The 19,547-nt window shown below is 33.8% G+C and overlaps 1 protein-coding gene across 1 annotated transcript; it reads left to right on the top strand.

Moving 5' to 3' along the window:
• The first annotated feature begins 7,932 nt into the window (after nt 1-7,932).
• Nucleotides 7,933-16,143, top strand: LOC113092955 (fibronectin type III domain-containing protein 5-like). Its single transcript, XM_026258752.1, has 6 exons — nt 7,933-8,331; nt 12,506-12,621; nt 12,804-13,002; nt 13,119-13,208; nt 13,307-13,481; nt 14,464-16,143. The coding sequence occupies exons 1-5, from the start codon at nt 8,262-8,264 to the stop codon at nt 13,444-13,446; spliced, it is 615 nt and encodes a 204-aa protein (XP_026114537.1). The 5' UTR covers nt 7,933-8,261; the 3' UTR covers nt 13,447-13,481; nt 14,464-16,143.
• The last annotated feature ends 3,404 nt before the right edge of the window (nt 16,144-19,547 follow it).

Raw genomic sequence — 19,547 nt, 5'->3', positions numbered from 1 at the left:
CAAATGCTTGACTTCATGAAATATTACCCTTGTGACAGCTTACCCCAGTCTCCCCTGCATTGCTGTGCGTAAGTGTTTAATTTTGAATTCAGCTTTGATTATTAAATGTATGTGATAGATTTGAGGGGAAGTAAGGGAGTAAGTCAGCAGTCATTCTGTGCTGAAGTACTGTATGATTTATCACAGTCAGACGGCCCGCAGGGTCTCAGTGGAGATGGTTGCTGGTAATTGTACAAGGTCTTTGCTCTCAAGGGATGCATGGATGTTCAGGAAAACACTGTATCTCATTATGATTCAGCTACTAACAGAAACTAGGACACACTGCAGAACATCACACCTGGAAACAGCACAGGCAATGAGTACACACACCATTACAGACTGGCCTCTCTGATTACATTATTCTTATTATTATTCTTTTAGGTATTTAGCACAATTTTTTATTTTTATTTTATTTTATTTTTTATTTAGCTTGCCAATGCTGCATTTATTTTATATATATATTTTTTAAAATATTAATGAAGTAAAAAAACCTACTTTCTACTTGAATATATTATAAAATGTAATTTATTTCTGTGATGAAAAGTTGAATTTTCAGCATCATTACTCCAGTCTCGAGTGTCACATATCTATCTATCTAACATATCTGTCTATCTGTCTGTCTGTCTGAACTGTGTGTTGACTGATTTTTGAGCTCAGCTAGATTTCACAATGCAAATTCAAATAAATTTAGTGCAAGTAGAGTGTTTGTGGCCCTCCTTAAATAGTTTAAATGATTCCTTGATCATTCGTTTCATCAGAAAAACCTGCATCACTGCGATCATTCCTCACGAATGACCTCAAAAACAGCTTGTTGAAAATCAGGACATTGGGAACACTGTTTCTTATCCTCTTCTTTCAATGAAGAAAACAGTGCTACAAACCTATAAGGAACTTTCAGTACAACATTATCTGAATTATGCATAAAATTTATGTAAATGTAAATATTTGCATTGCATGTTTTAGCAGCACAGCTAATATGTAAAGCAGAGGCAGTTGAGCACCAAAGGCTTCATCAACGAGCTCAAATCTTTGCAGACGCGTCAGCCAAATGCAATATTAATATGGAGTAAAACAGCAGGGTATTCAGAGCATTATACACCAGAAGTCATATTCCAATAATCCCTTTATTTTGATTTTATAAAATTATGTTAGATAATCCGATGACTCTACAACGTTCTTCTGATGTTTAAAGTGCACATTAATTTGTGCTGTTTGTGGAAAGCACCTAAAACTTTTTCTCTCTGTTTCTTTATGCATTTCATTTTCATTGTCCCTTTCATACTTTTTCTATCCATCTCTTACACAGCCTTCCCGGGACTCAGAAAATGCTAATAAGTGTGTCAGATAAACAAACAATGAGAAATGGTCGTCCCATGGCCTCTCTGTCCCTCAGCTTTGATCTCTCTGTGTTGTATTGTTCACTCAGGCCTGTTGTTCTCCTGAAAGCCTCTATGAAGCCGCAGCCACAGGCTTTTGACATCCTAGTCGTATATTAAAAGCATGACATTCGGCTACAGGAACACAGAATGAACAGATCAGATGGATTCAAGATCAGCTTTTGAATACGGGTTGGAATGAGTAAATAGCAAATTGTAATGACAATCATTTTAAATGTATATTAAATTCTTAAAGGTAAAGTGTACAGCTTGAAATGTACATGTTAAAATACTACTATTAGACTTTCTAAAGAGTGTAAACTCTTGCCCACATAATGATGATCGTTCAACACCAGTCAGTTATTTCATATTTGATATAACAATTATTTAATTTATACAATAATAATTAAACTGTCATCCCTGGTCAATTATTTAACAATTCATAGAATAATTAATGGATTTATGCAATAATAATTTAATTGTCATGCTTGGTTGATTATTTCATGTGCCAATGTTATCCCTGGTCAATTATTTAACATTTCATGGAATAATTAAATGATTTATGCAGTAATAAATACATTTTCATCCTTGGTCGATTATTTAATGTACCCATGTTATGCCATTTTTAAGTCTCCTACAATACATTTAAATGCATGCAAGGGAAAAAAAATCCTTTAATTTTCTGAAAATATGCATTTAATATCACCTCATTTTCCAACAATTCTTAAACGATTTGTTCGAAGCAGTCTCTCTCTCGTTTACCACACAAAAAAGCTACAGTGTTTGAGGACGGGTCAAGCTGTTCACTGCCAGTGAGCATAGAACATATGCGCACATTATGTAAATGTGTTATGATGTGACATGTAACCATCACGGAAGAGGGATTCAGAGAGGGATTCAAAAAGATGACACAAAAAAGAATGCAAAATAATTATAATAATTGTTTTGTACAGCTGATGGATTTAAAACAGACCGGAGATGTTTTGTTGAAGATGCTCTGTAAATACAGCTAACACTGTGTGTTTATGATAATTCAGTCATTTTTTTTAAAATGCATTAGCTGTGGATGATTTTGGTAACCATGACATCACAAGGAGAAAAGCATTTTTATGCAAATTTCAAATTTCATTATGCAAATCTTTATCGTTTTGCTAAATTTAAATACCAAATTTCAATTTCAATTTATCGTGAATGCAATGTCCAGAACTGTATAGAGCACCATTGACACACATACACGAACAACCTTCCATCTGTACAGCTTGTGAAGCAACAAAACAACTACATCAGCAGCTTTTGAACCTGACATCTAATGAGATGGTCCAATCCATCTAAACCTGCTTCTCCTTCAAAACATACCAAGTGTAAAGAAGCTGCTTCAGTCGCACTACATGAATTATTTCCAGCCTGAAAGCATCCCGTCTTTGACCATTCATTCTTCAGACGTCTCCTGAATCACCTACACAAGCTTTTAGGCCATCCATAAATAAATGCAGCCTTTCTACACAAGATAAATCTGCAACATTCCCTCCTTCACAAAACTAAAACTAGATCACTAAGCAAAACGTGGAATTAAACAAGTTGACTTTCAGCAAAACTCTCTCGCTGTGTCTTCCTCCCCATTTGGGTCTCAAACACCTTTCAGGTGAGTAGTTCTTTGGTTTTGTTTTGATTTGAAATATATACATTTGTGCAAGTCTTGTTTTGGTGCAAGAGTTCACTATCTACTATGTTTGTAGATTTTTCTTGAATGTTATCTTTGGAATATGGATATTTTATTTGTAAACATCACATTTTCTTTGTAGCTTATTTCAGTTAATTTCATAAAACTAGCGAGCTAAGCCAGTAGTAGTGCTGACAGTGTCGTGTAAACATAGCTGAAGACGCTATGAAGGAACAGGTGAACCTATTCAACCGAGTGTTTCTTTTACACTGGAATCACTCTGATTGATTCAAACTCTTGACTTCTATCATTCAGTTCAAGCGAGTCACAAAAAAAAAAGAAAAGAAAAAAAAGCATGACATTTTACACTCAAATTTTCACAAAAAGCTTATGGATGTAAGTCTCTTTTTCTTGCTTGTGTTGCTGTAAAAAAAGAGAAAAGCAGAAGCGAGGGATGAGTATTCCTCCTCTTCAGTGTAATCCTGTTCTCTTGAATGAATAAGCTGAACGCTTATCATATTTCTCATACTGAAGGTTTACCACAATGAGAGAAAGTTTCTATTTTACAAATACAAAATACTGTCTTTTGAAAGTATTCATAATAGGGTAACAGTGAAATAGCTTCGTCTCATTTCCAAGACAAATTCAAATATTAAAAAAAAAAAAAATCATTTCTTTTGTCATTTACAAAAGTGTTATGCTTAGATTTGAGAGTGTGGGATTACATTTCTACTCTACTCTACTCTGCCAAACAAAGCAAGTGTCGGGTAAAAAAGCTTCTGCATGCGTGTCTGGTGTGTTCAGTAGGACAAAAGCATTGTGAAAGTGAAAAGAGAAGTGAGCATGAAGCATCTCAGAAAAGCAATGACATTTTTATCTTCTCATCATAAAATGTGCAAAATCTCTCCTTAGCTAATGTACAGCTCTATCAAATACTTCAATCTTAAGTAATTAACATTGCATTCAAGGCATAGATTTGATTTGTTCATGCACACCCCCCAAACCCATGGTCTTGGAGTTGCTGATTTTTCATTTATTTTGTTTTAACACTGATGGTGTTTGGGCAGACACTGTCTGCTATACTGTAGTTCATAAGGCACTGGTTGTTGAGCTGAAATACAGCAGTATTTGTGTATTTCACGTGCCTGACTACTGCAGAAATCATTTGCTAGATTAATATCCCACAATGTATACACTGTTAGACCTTACCGGTGTGTTTTTTTTTTTTACAGTAAAATACTGTTCCCAGATGATACAGCAAAACACTGGCTATTTTTTTTTCTACAGTTATTTACCCTAGAAAATACAAAGGTTAACAGTGTAGGCAGAAATTAAAGATCCTATTAAATTCTGAGGTGTTTTGCATCGTCTTCAGCACAGCAGCTGACTCAAAATGTTGCTATTTATATGTGTTCTGTTTTTTTTCTCTTCCTTATTCTTGCTAGTTTCAGTCTGATGAACAAAAGGTTAAATTTGCATAATTGGTTCCTTGGCCCCAAGCTGTAGGTCTGCAAGCATAATGGGGGATTCTCATTTCGTTAATATTTTAAAACCATATTAACAATTTGGAAAGAAAAAAAGTACAGAGTAGGAAAAATAAATAAATAAATAAATAAATAAATAAATAAATAAATAAATAAATAAATATATTGGTGTAGAAACAATTTTCAGTAAGTTTCACAAATGGGTACAGAGAACTAGTAAACACAGAACTAAACTTTGAAGTAGAAAATAGTAAAGCATGCTTCAGCAATTTTGGTTTTATTTAAAACTTTGAATTTTTTATTTTTTTTTTTACAGTATGAAAACAAGAACCTAAAACCTCCACAAAGATCCCTGACAGTGCTGTTGTAGTATCAATGCTATTATATTTTTCTTAATAGTTTTAATTCGATTTTGCATTTATATTGTACATATATGCTTTTATTCTGTTTTCATTAAAGACAAATGTTTTGTTGCATTAAGGGACACATTAAGAAAGGAGGGAAGTTTGGGATCGTGAGATGCAAGAGTGATTCATGATCCAAATATAGAAACAGTGACTGTATCCACCTGAAATTGTAACGTTAAATGATTAATGTGCTGATCAATAAGGTCAGTTCTGCATCACAGGTAGTGTTGAGAAGAAACTTCTCTTATGTTCAGGGCTCTTTGGTTCACAAAGGCACTTTCAAAGTTTCCTCCCTCTGCGTGAGTATAGCAGAAGTTTATGTAATTGTTTCTGTGAGATTTGAGAGCGGATTGGGAACCCCCGCGGGCTGAACATTCCCCATCCAGCTTCACTAGATCTTTGCAACTTTTTCATCTCTTTTTAATAGCAGCAGGAGACCTGAGATGAACAGTCACAGGAGACATGGGTCTGGAGTGTTTGCATTGAAGGAAAAGAAGCTGAGAATTTGAAAATGAGTTAGAACAGAGCCATGGCATGAGACATAAACTATTATTAACAACAAACTTTGTTATGAAACTAAATATATTTAAAAAATTGGAGAAAATGACTAAGGAACTATACAGTTAACACCTTTTCCAATGCAATTAACTACAGAATGCATCCCATAAAACTTGAAAGTATTGTGAATTACATAAATAAAAAAAAGAACTGTACAAAACAAACCTACTGACTGAAAATGTATTATATCTATAAAATACAATACAGTTTATTGCAAAATATAAATATTAATATATATTTACCATTAACATGTATTTGGTTCATTATAAACCTACTGACTTCCAGACATGTACTATATGTATAATTACAAGAATTTATTGCAAAATATATATAAAAATGTATATATAATATATCATAAGTGCAGTAATGATGACAAAATATGGTTAATTTTCCACATAAAATAGACAAAATATTTCTTAAAAATGTTTTATATGTTTTCACACACACACACACACACACACACACACACACACACACACACACACACACACACACACACACACACACACACACACACACACACACACACACACACATATATATATATATATATATGAGAGAGAGAGAGAGAGAGAGAGAGAGAGAGAGAGAGAGAATCTTGTCCTCTTTTTATTAGCCATTTTTTCATCAATATTTTTAGACTATTTTTCCATAAGAGAAAATATTCAGATTTTGTCCACTTAAAATTAATTTGCATAAAGATGACATTACCATTAACCAACATGGAACTCAAGAAAAATTGAGGTTTTGGAAAATGTTTATATTTTTATATCTTATGTCTTATTACCTGATGGCTTGTGATTGTGACATAATGGCCACTAAAATGCCTACTGGAATGAAGAAGCTTACCAAAAAAAAAAAGCTATAATGGAAAAACACGACATGAATGTACCATAATGATAAACAATTACAGATTACACAGACAGATTACAGATTTTAGGAACCTCCAGGATCCTTTAAAAGTGTATCAGTGTGCAAATGGACCATCACAGACCCAGTGTAGCAGATCAGTTGCAAAGTGGTGAGAAACAGATCAAAATATGTACTTTAGTTTCTGTATTACTTGCTTCAGTTTTAAATGGCAAGAACTTTGTGGTGATTTATTACAAAAACAGGGCTTTTTTTTCATTGCGACATTTGCTTTTTTCATTCTGTTCATCACTCCGTTCATTAACAGTGTGCCATAATAAATATTATGTGCCATGAGAACTGCTGAGCGACAGTGACCTTCTTAAAGAACATTCTGGAATGCTCCAGTGATTACATTAAACTCTTTTTTTAATGGGACCTGTCTACATATAATCCCTGATTCATTTACAGAAGCAGACCAGATGTTGAATGCTTGAAATGAGGATAGGAACTCTGAATAAGACTTAAGTGCAAACACTTGAGCAGTTATAAAGTATTTTCTTGGTTTGTCAGCAAATTCTTTTCCCTGAACATGATTAGGCTGCACAATACAATGCCTTGTTTTGGCAGCATTGCATGCATCCTTCACAAAAAATAAATGAATGCACTGTAACAAGCTGTTTTTTTTTTTTTTTTTTTGCAAATTTGCAAATGAAGCAAAAAAAAAAAAGTTTGTATTTTTATATAATAATAAATTACAGCAATTAATAAAATATTAAATACAATTTAAAAAGTTATATAATAAATTAACATTTAAATAGTAAAAATATTAAGATAAAAAATACAAATAAATCAAATAATCACATATCACCAGATCAAACTGAAAAAGTACTGATTAATAAAAACACCCAAATCGACATTGAGACAGATCCATCTTATAATCAGATAATGATTAAGTGTGCATATAAGTATAGGCTGAAGTATGGAGGGGGTATGAAGTATGAATATTTGAAAAACATTATATGAAAATATGATTAAAAACCACGCTGTATATTGTAAATAGCAATGTTTTCTACATCAAATAACTCTGCAATTAGTAAAACATCACAAATGCAAACGGGTCAAATCACAAATTATGCTTTGGTCCAAATGCTTTCCTCTTTTACATCGCAGTGTTGCCAAGCCCACGGTTTTCCCGCAGAATTGGGCTACTTTAACACTGGTTGAAGCGCCCCTTACGTGATATTCAGTTCCTGGAATGCGATTTTTACAGCTGTAACCCTGCCAAAAAACTTGTATTTTACCCCCCGGAAACGCAAGTTTTACAGGGGAAATTTGATTCGGCTAGTTTAAGGGCTAGTTTTGAGTTGCAATTGGTCTGCACACACATCACTTGCACAAACATGTGCGTCGAGTGAAAAAAAGTCAATAGTTGTGGAACTCGGCTGTCTTATTCATTTAAACATCGGATGAAGTGATCATCGTCCCTGCGCATGAGAGGGAGAGGGAGAGAGAGAGAGAGAGAGAGAGAGAGAGAGAGAGGGGGGGGGGGGGAGAAATGCCACAGGCTTACCACACGCTCCTTCGGGATTTTATTTTATTTTTTAGCCTCTTCAGTCTTGCAGGTACATGACAGCTGTATGAAAAACCGCAAAGACGAAAGAAGATTCATCTGAATGTCTCCATCTCAACATCCGCTATGCTGAACGATGTAACTCGTCGCGAGGGTTTGATGACGGGCTGAAGCGGGGATGATGTGGAGCTGTCCGCGGTGCTGAACTGCCGCTGACCGCGGTGCTGAAATCGAGCTCATCAGACCCACAGCGACATTCATCGACGTGAATGCAAGACCAGCGGAGGACATTCACATCTAGCCATCGTGGAAAGGATGAGGAGGGATTTCATGCCCACTCTGCTGCTCATATTGAGCTGTTTTGGAGCGTCGTGGGTCTTGGCTGGTAAGTTTGCAAGATTTCATTCCATCAATACTAATGGAGCATTTATGGGGACTATTGTACAACTCATTAATAATGACATTCGATGAGACACTGCGAGATAGTTGTGGTCACATGTGGCATGTGTAATGATGTCTGAACCCTTGTGGGGAGCATGGGAAAATATATGGCATGAATTTGGTCATATCCAAAAGCAGATGCCATACGCTTGATGTAAAGCACTGAACTGAAATATTGTGGCAATAATAGACACCTGTTCAACCATAGCACACACACGAACGCACCCGCATTCACTTGAAAGCAGCGCATCATATATTTCGCATATACTGGGTGAATTTAAATACATTATCGACTGCAAAACAACAGACAATGTGCATTGTGTGTACGCTAACTGAAATTATAAATATTGTTTAGCAATATTAAATATTAATCTATGCTATAATATTTTTCATTAATTTCTGATAGTTTAGTTGAGTTGATTTGGCATACAATCAATTAATAAAATAAAATAAAATGATTAAATTTAAATAGTTTAAATTAACTAAAGTTAATTAAAAAGTAATGAAATAAAATAAAATGTATCAAATTTAGCGAAAATGCAATAACAGAAAGACAGAAAATAATTCTGTCCTGCATAAAATTGTCACCTAATTTAAGCACAATAATATAGAGAAGCTTTCTACTGTAGATGTTTCCTGCAAAATAATAAATCCAACAATAATAAATCCTACAGCTGACACATTAACTTATGGAGCTATAAATTTTACATCTTAATGCACTATATTCTAGCTGCAGTAAAGAAGAAAAAGCAGTGAATCAGAATGTTAACAGGCTTCTGGCAGCTGTAACCATTGGATCCTTGATGCTTTTAGAGGCTTGAATGACAGAAGCCACTAAAAGGTTGAGCTTCTAGTAGAAAATGTGCGGAAGTTTACTTTAAAGAAGAGCATTAAACACTTAAATTAAACTGTGGCAGAGAGGTTGAGTAGATGAAAAGTAAGTCGGAGAAAGAAATATGCAAAAATAAAGCCCAAAGCACATGGATGATTGAATCAGTTCAGCATAGTAAAAATAACATGATGTGATGGATGACTTAAAGGAACAGTGCACCCAAAAATGCACTTTATGTTATTATTTACTCATTCCTTTATTTTTCTGTGGAACACAAAAGGAGAATTTGCGGTGAATATTTTCTGTACAATAAATAGTCCATGGCTTTCAAGCTCCATAAATGGGAACAAAAACCACTAAAGGTAGTCCATATGGCTTGTGCTATTTATTCTGAGGTTGCATGATAGCTTTATGTGACATATAGACTGAAACTGAGTCATTATTATATACTTTGTTATCTTTATATGTTGTGTTTTGTTTATTCAGTTTAAATCTGGCATGAATTTGGAACAGGACACTTCAAACACATTCCCACTCACTTCCTCTATGTTTCCATAGCAACCAAGTACAAACCTACAGTATGGAGCCTTTCATTTGACTATTTTCTTATGGAGCAAATACCATATCTCACTTTTCCACTCACAAACACTCATACTATACCTGGGTTATTACTGTTGATTAAAAAAAAAAAAAAAAAAAAAAAAAAAAAACGATTTCTCATATGTTTGTTAGATTTTTTTTGCCTTGGTGACTACCTGAAATAAATTTAAGTTGAAGCACTAAATTACAAACTGGAACTAAATATTAAAACTAAAATGAAAATCAATCAATCAATAAAAATAAAACTAAATAGTATTATTATGTACAGATCTTGCTTCCATTGAAACCCAAGATCAGTGTTATTGTTAAGTATTAAAAATAGATAACTAATAAAAAAACTCTAAAATTGCTTTCAGTAATTGAAATGAAACTAAAATAAAATGTAAAATGAAAAACTTCAACTAACTGAATAACTTTATATGTTTACTACAACTGAAAGTGAAATAAAATAAACTGTTAATTAAAAAAGGAGAGAAAATTACTAAAATGAAAATAAGAACTAAAAATATAAAAACTGAAAGCTAAAACAAAATATTAATAAACACTATAATGTTACATATATAATACTAAAATAACACAGAAACTGAAACCCTGTCTTTTCTTATGAAGAGCACATGATTCTTGGTTCCCATTAAATTTTTCCATTTCCTGGCAACTATAAATAGCCGACAGTTAATGAACTGTATTGTTTTGAGTCATGAACATCCCTTACTGGTGATACATTCACTGTAACGGCTTCATGGTGAGATTATAGTACAATCCCCAGAGGAATATTCAATCAAAAGCCTTCCTTTATTTTGGTTTGTCTTTAGTAAAATCATCTTGACCTGTTTTCCTAGATTGCGTCATCCTTTATTTTCAGTCTTAATTGATTTTGTCTGAGATTAAATAAACACACTAGAGTCAATCTGAGCAAAAATATATACAGTATAACATCAGCGTATTGTATAGCTGATCATTCATTATATTTTATACTTTATCAAAAAAAAAAAAAAAATAAATAAATAAATAACTGATTTGAAGTATTGCATTGCTGAAAATTTTTTTTGTTTTGTGATTAATTTAATACAGATGTCCACAGATAAATCTAATGATTTCTGAATCAATGCCTGAACAACAGTGTGAATGGAGTTAAGCATTTATGCATCTCTGCCTGTCTTCTACATCCGTGTGGGATGCTCCATTTCAAATTTGTTATTTCTCCCAAAATGCCTTTCTACAGCCTATAGAGAAGTCTATTTACTGCAAGCATCAATCAGGAGATACTGTATACTGTGTGTCTAAGACAGCTATTATGCCTGAAACACACCCTACAGATGCTGTAGCCTGACTTCATGCATCATCTACAGGTTTCAGAGCACAATTCAGAAGACAAATGCATGCAGGCATTCTGCAATTGTTTATAGTTTGAAGAAAATCATGGTAAAAGAGAAAGTGGCACAACTGTTTAGGGAATTCTCTCCAAATGTGTCTCTTTCATTAATCTAAGCCTTATGAGCCTTAAATACACACAATACCGTAAGTACCACTTCTAAATACTAAAAATAACAGTTTGCTGTTGATTTGTGAGTCTTTTGTTCATAAGATTTAGACTGCACAGATCGTGTTGTATAATGTTATTGCATTCAGTAATGAGGACTAAATATGGATGATTTCTCACATCTAAACATGAAAATAAATTATTGTAAAACATTTCATCTACAACTGTTCTCAATTTTATTTCATAAAAGGGTTTTTAAAATTGCTTTTTTTATGTGCTTACTACTGAAAACTCCTCAATATTAATAAATGTGTGAATGTCCATCACTTCATTTTGGGGTTTTATGTATAAAATATTATTGCAATACATTTCTTTACATAGAGTACTCTCACTGTAGCAGTACACCACAACCAGTTTTGTTCATCACACAACATGTAGGCAAGGCACCATAAGTTGTACTGGATTCACTGCTGGTGGATGAGTTTTTCACACGTCATCCCCCCAAATGGCTTCATAACCATATCCTTTTACATCTAGAAATAGAGTTTACATATAATATGTGTGAGATAGTGATTTCTAAACATTAACAAAGAGAAACAACAGCACTCTCTGAAGCACACGGTACTCATTCAGCAAACCTGAGAAACACTTGAACATTAACACTCACACAAACGCCTACACATTATAAATACTGGTCAACACGGAACAGTTTTATTTATAGAAGAGAAATAGGGCCCATAAGAGAATCTAAACAGTTACTGTATAAAATATCTAAAGATTAAATCTATGATATTTCATAATCTTATTCAATATATATCTATTATATTTCATAATTTTTCTTATATATTACACATTATTGTGTGTGTGTGTGTGTGTGTGTGTGTGTATAACGTACACCATGAGTCAAATGTTTAGAATAATTCAAATGCTTTGATAAATTTTAAATAACTCTCTTCTGCTCACCAAGGCTGCATTTACATGATCAAAATAAAAACAATAAAAAACACAATAAAAACAAAATATTATTATGCTTTAAAATAACTATAATAATTATTATGCTCTAAACTATCATGAAACTCTTCATTTAGTTACATATGGATATTATAACACTTGAAATTGAAAATAATGAAAATAATTTACTTACCCTAATGTCCTTCCAAACCTGCATGATGTTATTGTTTCTATGGGAATTTCATCTTTTTTCAGAAAGTTTGGCTGCTCCAGTAAACGTGTCCATCAGAGATCTAAAGGGCAGCTCTGCTGTGGTGACATGGGACATCCCAGATGGGGAGCCAGTCATCGGCTTCGCCATCACACAACAGGTACTCAAAATGAGAGAGAGAGGAGAGAGAGAGAGAAAGAGAGAGAGAGAGAGAGGAAAAGTCACATACTCAGCACTCATATACTGTATCTCTATGTTCATTAAGCATCTGCTTAAACAGAGAGAAAGAGGAAAGTCAAGACAAAGCATTTGGTTGAAAATTGTTTTATCTATCCACAACAGAAAAAAGATGTTCGCATGCTGCGCTTTATCCAAGAAGTAAACACTACCACACAGAGTTGTGCATTGTGGGATCTGGAGGCAGATACGGACTATATAATACATGTCCAGTCTATCAGTACAAGCGGGACGAGTCCCCTCAGTGAACCGCTGCATTTCAAAACCCCCAAAGATGCTGAAACACAGGCCTCCAAGAGCAAAGGTACTACTATAATATAAAAACTGTAGATTCTAATCTGTTTTTTTTTTCAGTAAGAATTAAATAATTTATAACCAATGTGTGACGCACCACTAATAGCGTCAGTGTATTATTCACAGATGAAGTGACCATGGAAGAAGTGGGTCAGAACGCTCAGCTCCGGGCAGTAGAGCTCGTCATCATTGTTGTGGTTCTGATCATGTGGGCAGGTGAGTGAGGAGCACTGGATCAGTCAAATCCTGCTGCAACGTTCAGATTTACTGGTTAATTGAACATCTGCAGCGTTTGTCATTTGTGTCTCTTTCAGGTGTGATCGCGCTCTTCTGCCGTCAGTACGACATCATCAAAGACAACGAGCCCAACAATAACAAGGATAAAGCCAAGAACTCGTCTGAATGCAGCACCCCTGAGCATTCATCAGGTGGCCTGCTGCGCAGTAAAGTATAACCGCTGCCCTGTGAGAGTTCAGACCACGCAGGCAGGTACAATCATCCTGAACTGTAACTCAAACCAAACTCCGCTAACATGTCAGTTCACGTCTCAGAAGACAATATAAATATAATTATTTTCTTATTGATCATTAATAATCAATAAATTAAGTCTTAATTTCCTTGGAGTATAAATATGCATCCCCCAAATACATTTCACATTTGATTTAAATAGTGCTATTGAGATATTATAATAGTATAATGTTTTTAAAATATATATATATATTTTTTTATTTTACTTTCCTGTGTAAAGTTTTAGTGATTATTTTATTGTGTGTGTTTTGTATGTGTAGTTTTTTGTTTAAACACATTGACTTAAAATAGATACAAATTATGAATGTTATTTATTTTGTTTTATTTCATTTTATATATTGTATTATAATTAGCTAAAAAAATCTTTTTTATTTCTTCTTTTTTTGTACATTGAGTTAAATGGAATATAAATTATAAATGTTGCTTTGGCAACTAACACATTTTTATAGAATTTATTTTATTTCTGTTAAAGTTTACATTATTTCAACTAATATGTTCAAGTGTTTTATGCATTTAATTTGTTAATGATACCTTGATATTTTAGTGAGCATAAAAGTGCACACAAATATTGTGTAAATAATTTAATTTAATTTAATTTAATTTAATTTAATTTAATTTAATTTAATTTAATTTAATTTAATTTAATTTAATTTAATTTAATTTAATTTAATTTAATTGACCTGCTTTACATTTTATATCCATGTTTTTACTGTTTATTTGTTAACACTTATATATTGAATGAATTATGTTTTTATAATGCACAATTGTCTTACTTCACAATGCATTATGGGATTATATTCTCTGATAATGATAAATGTAATGGTGCTCAAAACATCCTTCATTTTTCATTACTCCACTCATTGCACCATGCTCTCTGCTGATTGCTCCAGGCTGCCCTCCAATCCTCTCACTAACATTACACATCTGCTTCCACTCTCCACAGTTCTCCAAGAACAACAACAATAACCGAACGCAACCTGTGAACAAGATCAAAGGGTGACAGGAATGGTTTCTGCTTCAATGGATTCTGCTTTTACCACATGGCTACAGAGGCCATATGTGCGCATCCTCAAAACAGGAAGTAGGAATATTGGAAGTTTCCTGAAATTGGCTGGAATAATCCGGCCAGCACAGTGAGCATCTGAAAGAGAGGCCAGAAAAGTGAACTTTCACACAGGCCCGCTATTTCTGCAGCAGTTTGGAGATAAGACCAAATCTGTGGCTTTTCGAGACAAGAGAAAACCCTCTGAAAGAAACTTTTAAACTGCTGAGCTTTGCTCCTTTATCTGGTTTTCTCTTTTGCCCAGTTCAAATGGCTTGATCCATATTCATCTCAATTGTTAAGAAGGCTTTTATAACAAGGTAACTAGTAAGCCTCTAAATACAGAAAATATATTTCCAGCTGACAAAAAAAAAAAAAAAAGTTCTAGGAACATTTTGCTAACATTCCTGTTACGAAAATGTTACATCTGTTCTCTAAAGTTTTGTGGGGTTACAAGAACACTAAGGGAACATTCCATTTTAGAATTTTGCAAACATTGTTACTTTTGAATGTTCTCTGAACACATAAGGCTTAAGAATCTTGGAATATTCAAATGGCTTCGCTTCTCAAAAGGGAGAGAAGCGTTCATCCAGAGAATATAGGTGACTTATTTTGGACTGGTTGAAATGATTTGACAGAGAGATGAAAGAATGTTGTGGAATAATTTAACTGACAGTTCTCATTCCAGCATAATGAGAAGACTTTTACTTCTGTTTCTGATTGTGTTGTTGTTGTTTACACCTGCAGAGAAACTTGACAAACCAAACTGGTATAATAAACCAGCAGTACTGGGGGAGATATTTTAAAACTGTAAGCCACTCCTAATTTAAAATAGATGGAGTTTAGAAAAAGATACTCTTAAAAAAATGTAGTTAGTTACACTTTAATTTTTTTTTAATCAGATCTATATTTGTTCAGGCACAAAAACAAAGAGGAGTTGTAACGACTAAATGAATGCTCCCAATTAGAGCAACTATAAACAGACAAATTTACATTAAATATGACCAGAATTTACTAATTTATATAGCCAAGCTGAAAAAATTAACAGCAACATTTAACAAAATATTTCACTATTTAAAAGATACATAAATGCTATGCATTTTAATCTGAATGAAATCAGACACTGCAATGTTAGGAGAGCATGTTTGATTATTACAGTATTTCAGTGGGTGATAATGTTCAGGTTTACTGCCTTGCTACTACTAAAGAGGACCTTGTTTTTGGATAAGCTATTAAAACCAGCTGAACAACACTCCAAAAAATATTGATGTTAAAATTTAAGATTTTTTAATTACATATAAAATGTCTGTCCATTTGGATTACACAATTTTAACATCAACAAACGAATAAAGCTGCATATCTGTCACTCGTAGATAAAGGAAACAGGTCAGATTTCTGTAATAGTACTAATAAACTGATACAAAATACTAGATTCAGTGTATCTTCAATAAATCCAATTTAATCTCATACATTTTGCAACTAACTGCCTGTTCCACATCTAGACGTATTTAAATGATGTTCATAACTAAATACATTTTCCCAATGAACAAATGTATGCTGATTTTAAGCAATTGAAAATATGGGTATTTGAACAAAAAAGTTAGATGCAAATTGTTAATTATTATTTGTTTTTTTTTTTTTACCTGTCGTACCCGTTTCATTTATCTTTGACTGACAAATATGCAACACAAATTAAGGTTTTTAGTTTATGTTAAAACTATGAAATCCAAGTGGATGATTATTGTATTTAAATCAAATACAAAAATCTTAAATTCCGGCCCAACATGTTTTTTTTGTTGTTGTTGTTTTTATCATGGTACTGCAAAAGATTTATTGAAAAAAAAGCATTAACTCCCCAACACTGTTGCAACACTGAATGCTATTACCATCCTTTAGAATGGTTGTGTATATTTCCTCATAGTATATAGCGTTTATTCTTTAACAAAAGGGATCTTTGTAATTTAAACATTCTAACAGTGCTTCTGTTAGTTCTACATGTTCTCATTATCATATCAAGCCTGGTTTCCATTATTTTAAATGGTGTGAGATATATTCTATAAGACAAGATGAATGATATTGGACATTTTCAGTATTTTCTGGACTGCCGATCAGCAAACTTTTCTTCAGTGCTAATATGATGTTTGTCTGAAGGACATTCCCCTGTGCTTTCTCAATATTGTCTCTGAGGGAGACTATCCTCCTCTCTAAACAAGGGCTGAACATGCTTCACGTCAGCAATAATAACCACGGGGGATTCTTACCGGCCTCCAGGATTGCACTTAAACTGGCGGGACTGTCAATGGACAGACACTGTACTACATGCTCAATTTAATGTGTGCTTTTACTACACTATATTAAAAGAATTAATTGTCATTAAATCTGATAAATGGAATTGAAAAAAATATTTTGTGCTGTTATTGTCACCTCATAAAGCTGAATATGGAATAGCAAAACTAATGACAGTTTACCAAACAAACCATTATTCCCATCCTAAATTCACACCAATGGGTTAATCAACCTTTCAATTGTTTACTTGTCTCTGCATATTAAAGGAATAATTCACTCAAAACTGAAAATGAGATGAAAATGTACTCCTCAGGCCATCATAATCTACAAGTAATCCACACAACTCCAGGCCATCAATTAGCATATTATGGATCGTAAAGCTGCATGCAAGTGATTTTTAATGTCAAACTACATATTTCGCTCCTGATTCAGAGACGACTTTGTCACTGGAGAAAGCATTATTACGCATAGAGGACTGTTCGAAATGAAAAATGTCTAGATGTATTTGTTGATTTATCAGCTGTTTGGACTCACGTTTTCTTTATTAAGTAAACTATTCCTTTAAACTGGGAAGGACAGAATGCATTTTAGCTTTGAACATGAGACAGCGCCCTCTTCAGGCATGAATCTTAACCAATATATGCAACAGCAGATCAGACTATATACAGTCTTGTTCAAAATAATAGCAGTACAATGTGACTAACCAGAATAATCAAGGTTTTAGTATATTTTTTATTGCTACGTGGCAAACAAGTTACCAGTAGGTTCAGTAGATTGTCAGAAAACAAACAAGACCCAGCATTCATGATATGCACGCTCTTAAGGCTGTGCAATTGGGCAATTAGTTGAAAGGGGTGTGTTCAAAAAAATAGCAGTGTCTACCTTTGACTGTACAAACTCAAAACTATTTTGTACAAACATTTTTTTTTCTGGGATTTAGCAATCCTGTGAATCACTAAACTAATATTTAGTTGTATGACCACAGTTTTTTAAAACTGCTTGACATCTGTGTGGCATGGAGTCAACCAACTTGTGGCACCTCTCAGCTGTTATTCCACTCCATGATTCTTTAACAACATTCCACAATTCATTCACATTTCTTGGTTTTGCTTCAGAAACAGCATTTTTGATATCACCCCACAAGTTCTCAATTGGATTAAGGTCTGGAGATTGGGCTGGCCACTCCATAACATTAATTTTGTTGGTTTGGAACCAAGACTTTGCCCGTTTACTAGTGTGTTTTGGGTCATTGTCTTGTTGAAACAACCATTTCAAGGGCATGTCCTCTTCAGCATAGGGCAACATGACCTCTTCAAGTATTTTAACATATGCAAACTGATCCATGATCCCTGGTATGCGATAAATAGGCCCAACACCATAGTAGGAGAAACATGCCCATATCATGATGCTTGCACCTCCATGCTTCACTGTCTTCACTGTGTACTGTGGCTTGAATTCAGAGTTTGGGGTTCGTCTCACAAACTGCCTGTGGCCCTTGGACCCAAAAAGAAAAATTTTACTCTCATCAGTCCACAAAATGTTCCTCCATTTCTCTTTAGGCCAGTTGATGTGTTCTTTGGCAAATTGTAACCTCTTCTGCACATGCCTTTTTTTTAACAGAGGGACTTTGCGGGGGATTCTTGAAAATAGATTAGCTTCACACAGACATCTTCTAACTGTCACAGTACTTACAGGTAACTCCAGACTGTCTTTGATCATCCTGGAGGTGATCATTGGCTGAGCCTTTGCCATTCTGGTTATTCTTCTATCCATTTTGATGGTTGTCTTCCGTTTTCTTCCACGTCTCTCTGGTTTTGCTCTCCATTTTAAGGCATTGGAGATCATTTTAGCTGAACAGCCTATCATTTTTTGCACCTCTTTATAGGTTTTCCCCTCTCTAATCAACTTTTTAATCAAAGTACGCTGTTCTTCTGAACAATGTCTTGAACGACCCATTTTCCTCAGCTTTCAAATGCATGTTCAACAAGTGTTGGCTTCATCCTTAAATAGGGGCCACCTGATTCACACCTGTTTCTTCACAAAATTGATGACCTCAGTGATTGAATGCCACACTGCTATTTTTTTGAACACACCCCTTTCAACTAATTCAACTAATTGCCCAATTGAACAGCCTTAAGAGCGTGCATATCATGAATGCTGGGTCTCATTTGTTTACTGAGAATCTACTGAACCTACTGGTAACTTGTTTGCCACGTAGCAATAAAAAAATATACGAAAAACCTTGATTATTCTGGTTAGTCACATTGTACTGCTATTATTTTGAACAATACTGTAAATGTGTAATAATTTGTACTGCTGCTCTTTTCAAATTTCTAACATACAGTATAAAGATTTGTTGTTTTTTTTCTCACTAAATGTTCAGTCATTTTTCTAAAAGCCGACATCCCATAAAAATATTAATGGTTTAGACAGTTCTTTGTTTTTATATCCAGGGGCTATAGAGAAACGTTTATTAAATAAAAAAAAACACACAAACACACACACGCACAAAAAAAATAAAAAAATAAAATAATATAAAAACAAGACAGTGAGGCTCCTTAAACAGACGTGTGTACAATGCACTCCTATCTTCATAGTGTTTTTATTCCTCTTAACAATTACAAAAATTACATCACCAATTCAGTCAAGGAATTTTGTGAAATTGAGATTTTATAAAGGTTTATTTATTTATTTATTTA

Source organism: Carassius auratus, unplaced genomic scaffold, assembly GCF_003368295.1.
Source record: "Carassius auratus strain Wakin unplaced genomic scaffold, ASM336829v1 scaf_tig00214790, whole genome shotgun sequence".
Classification (NCBI taxonomy): Eukaryota; Metazoa; Chordata; class Actinopteri; order Cypriniformes; family Cyprinidae; genus Carassius; species Carassius auratus.
Note: the sequence above shows the minus strand (reverse complement) of the source record. Positions and strands in the feature narration are given on the sequence as shown.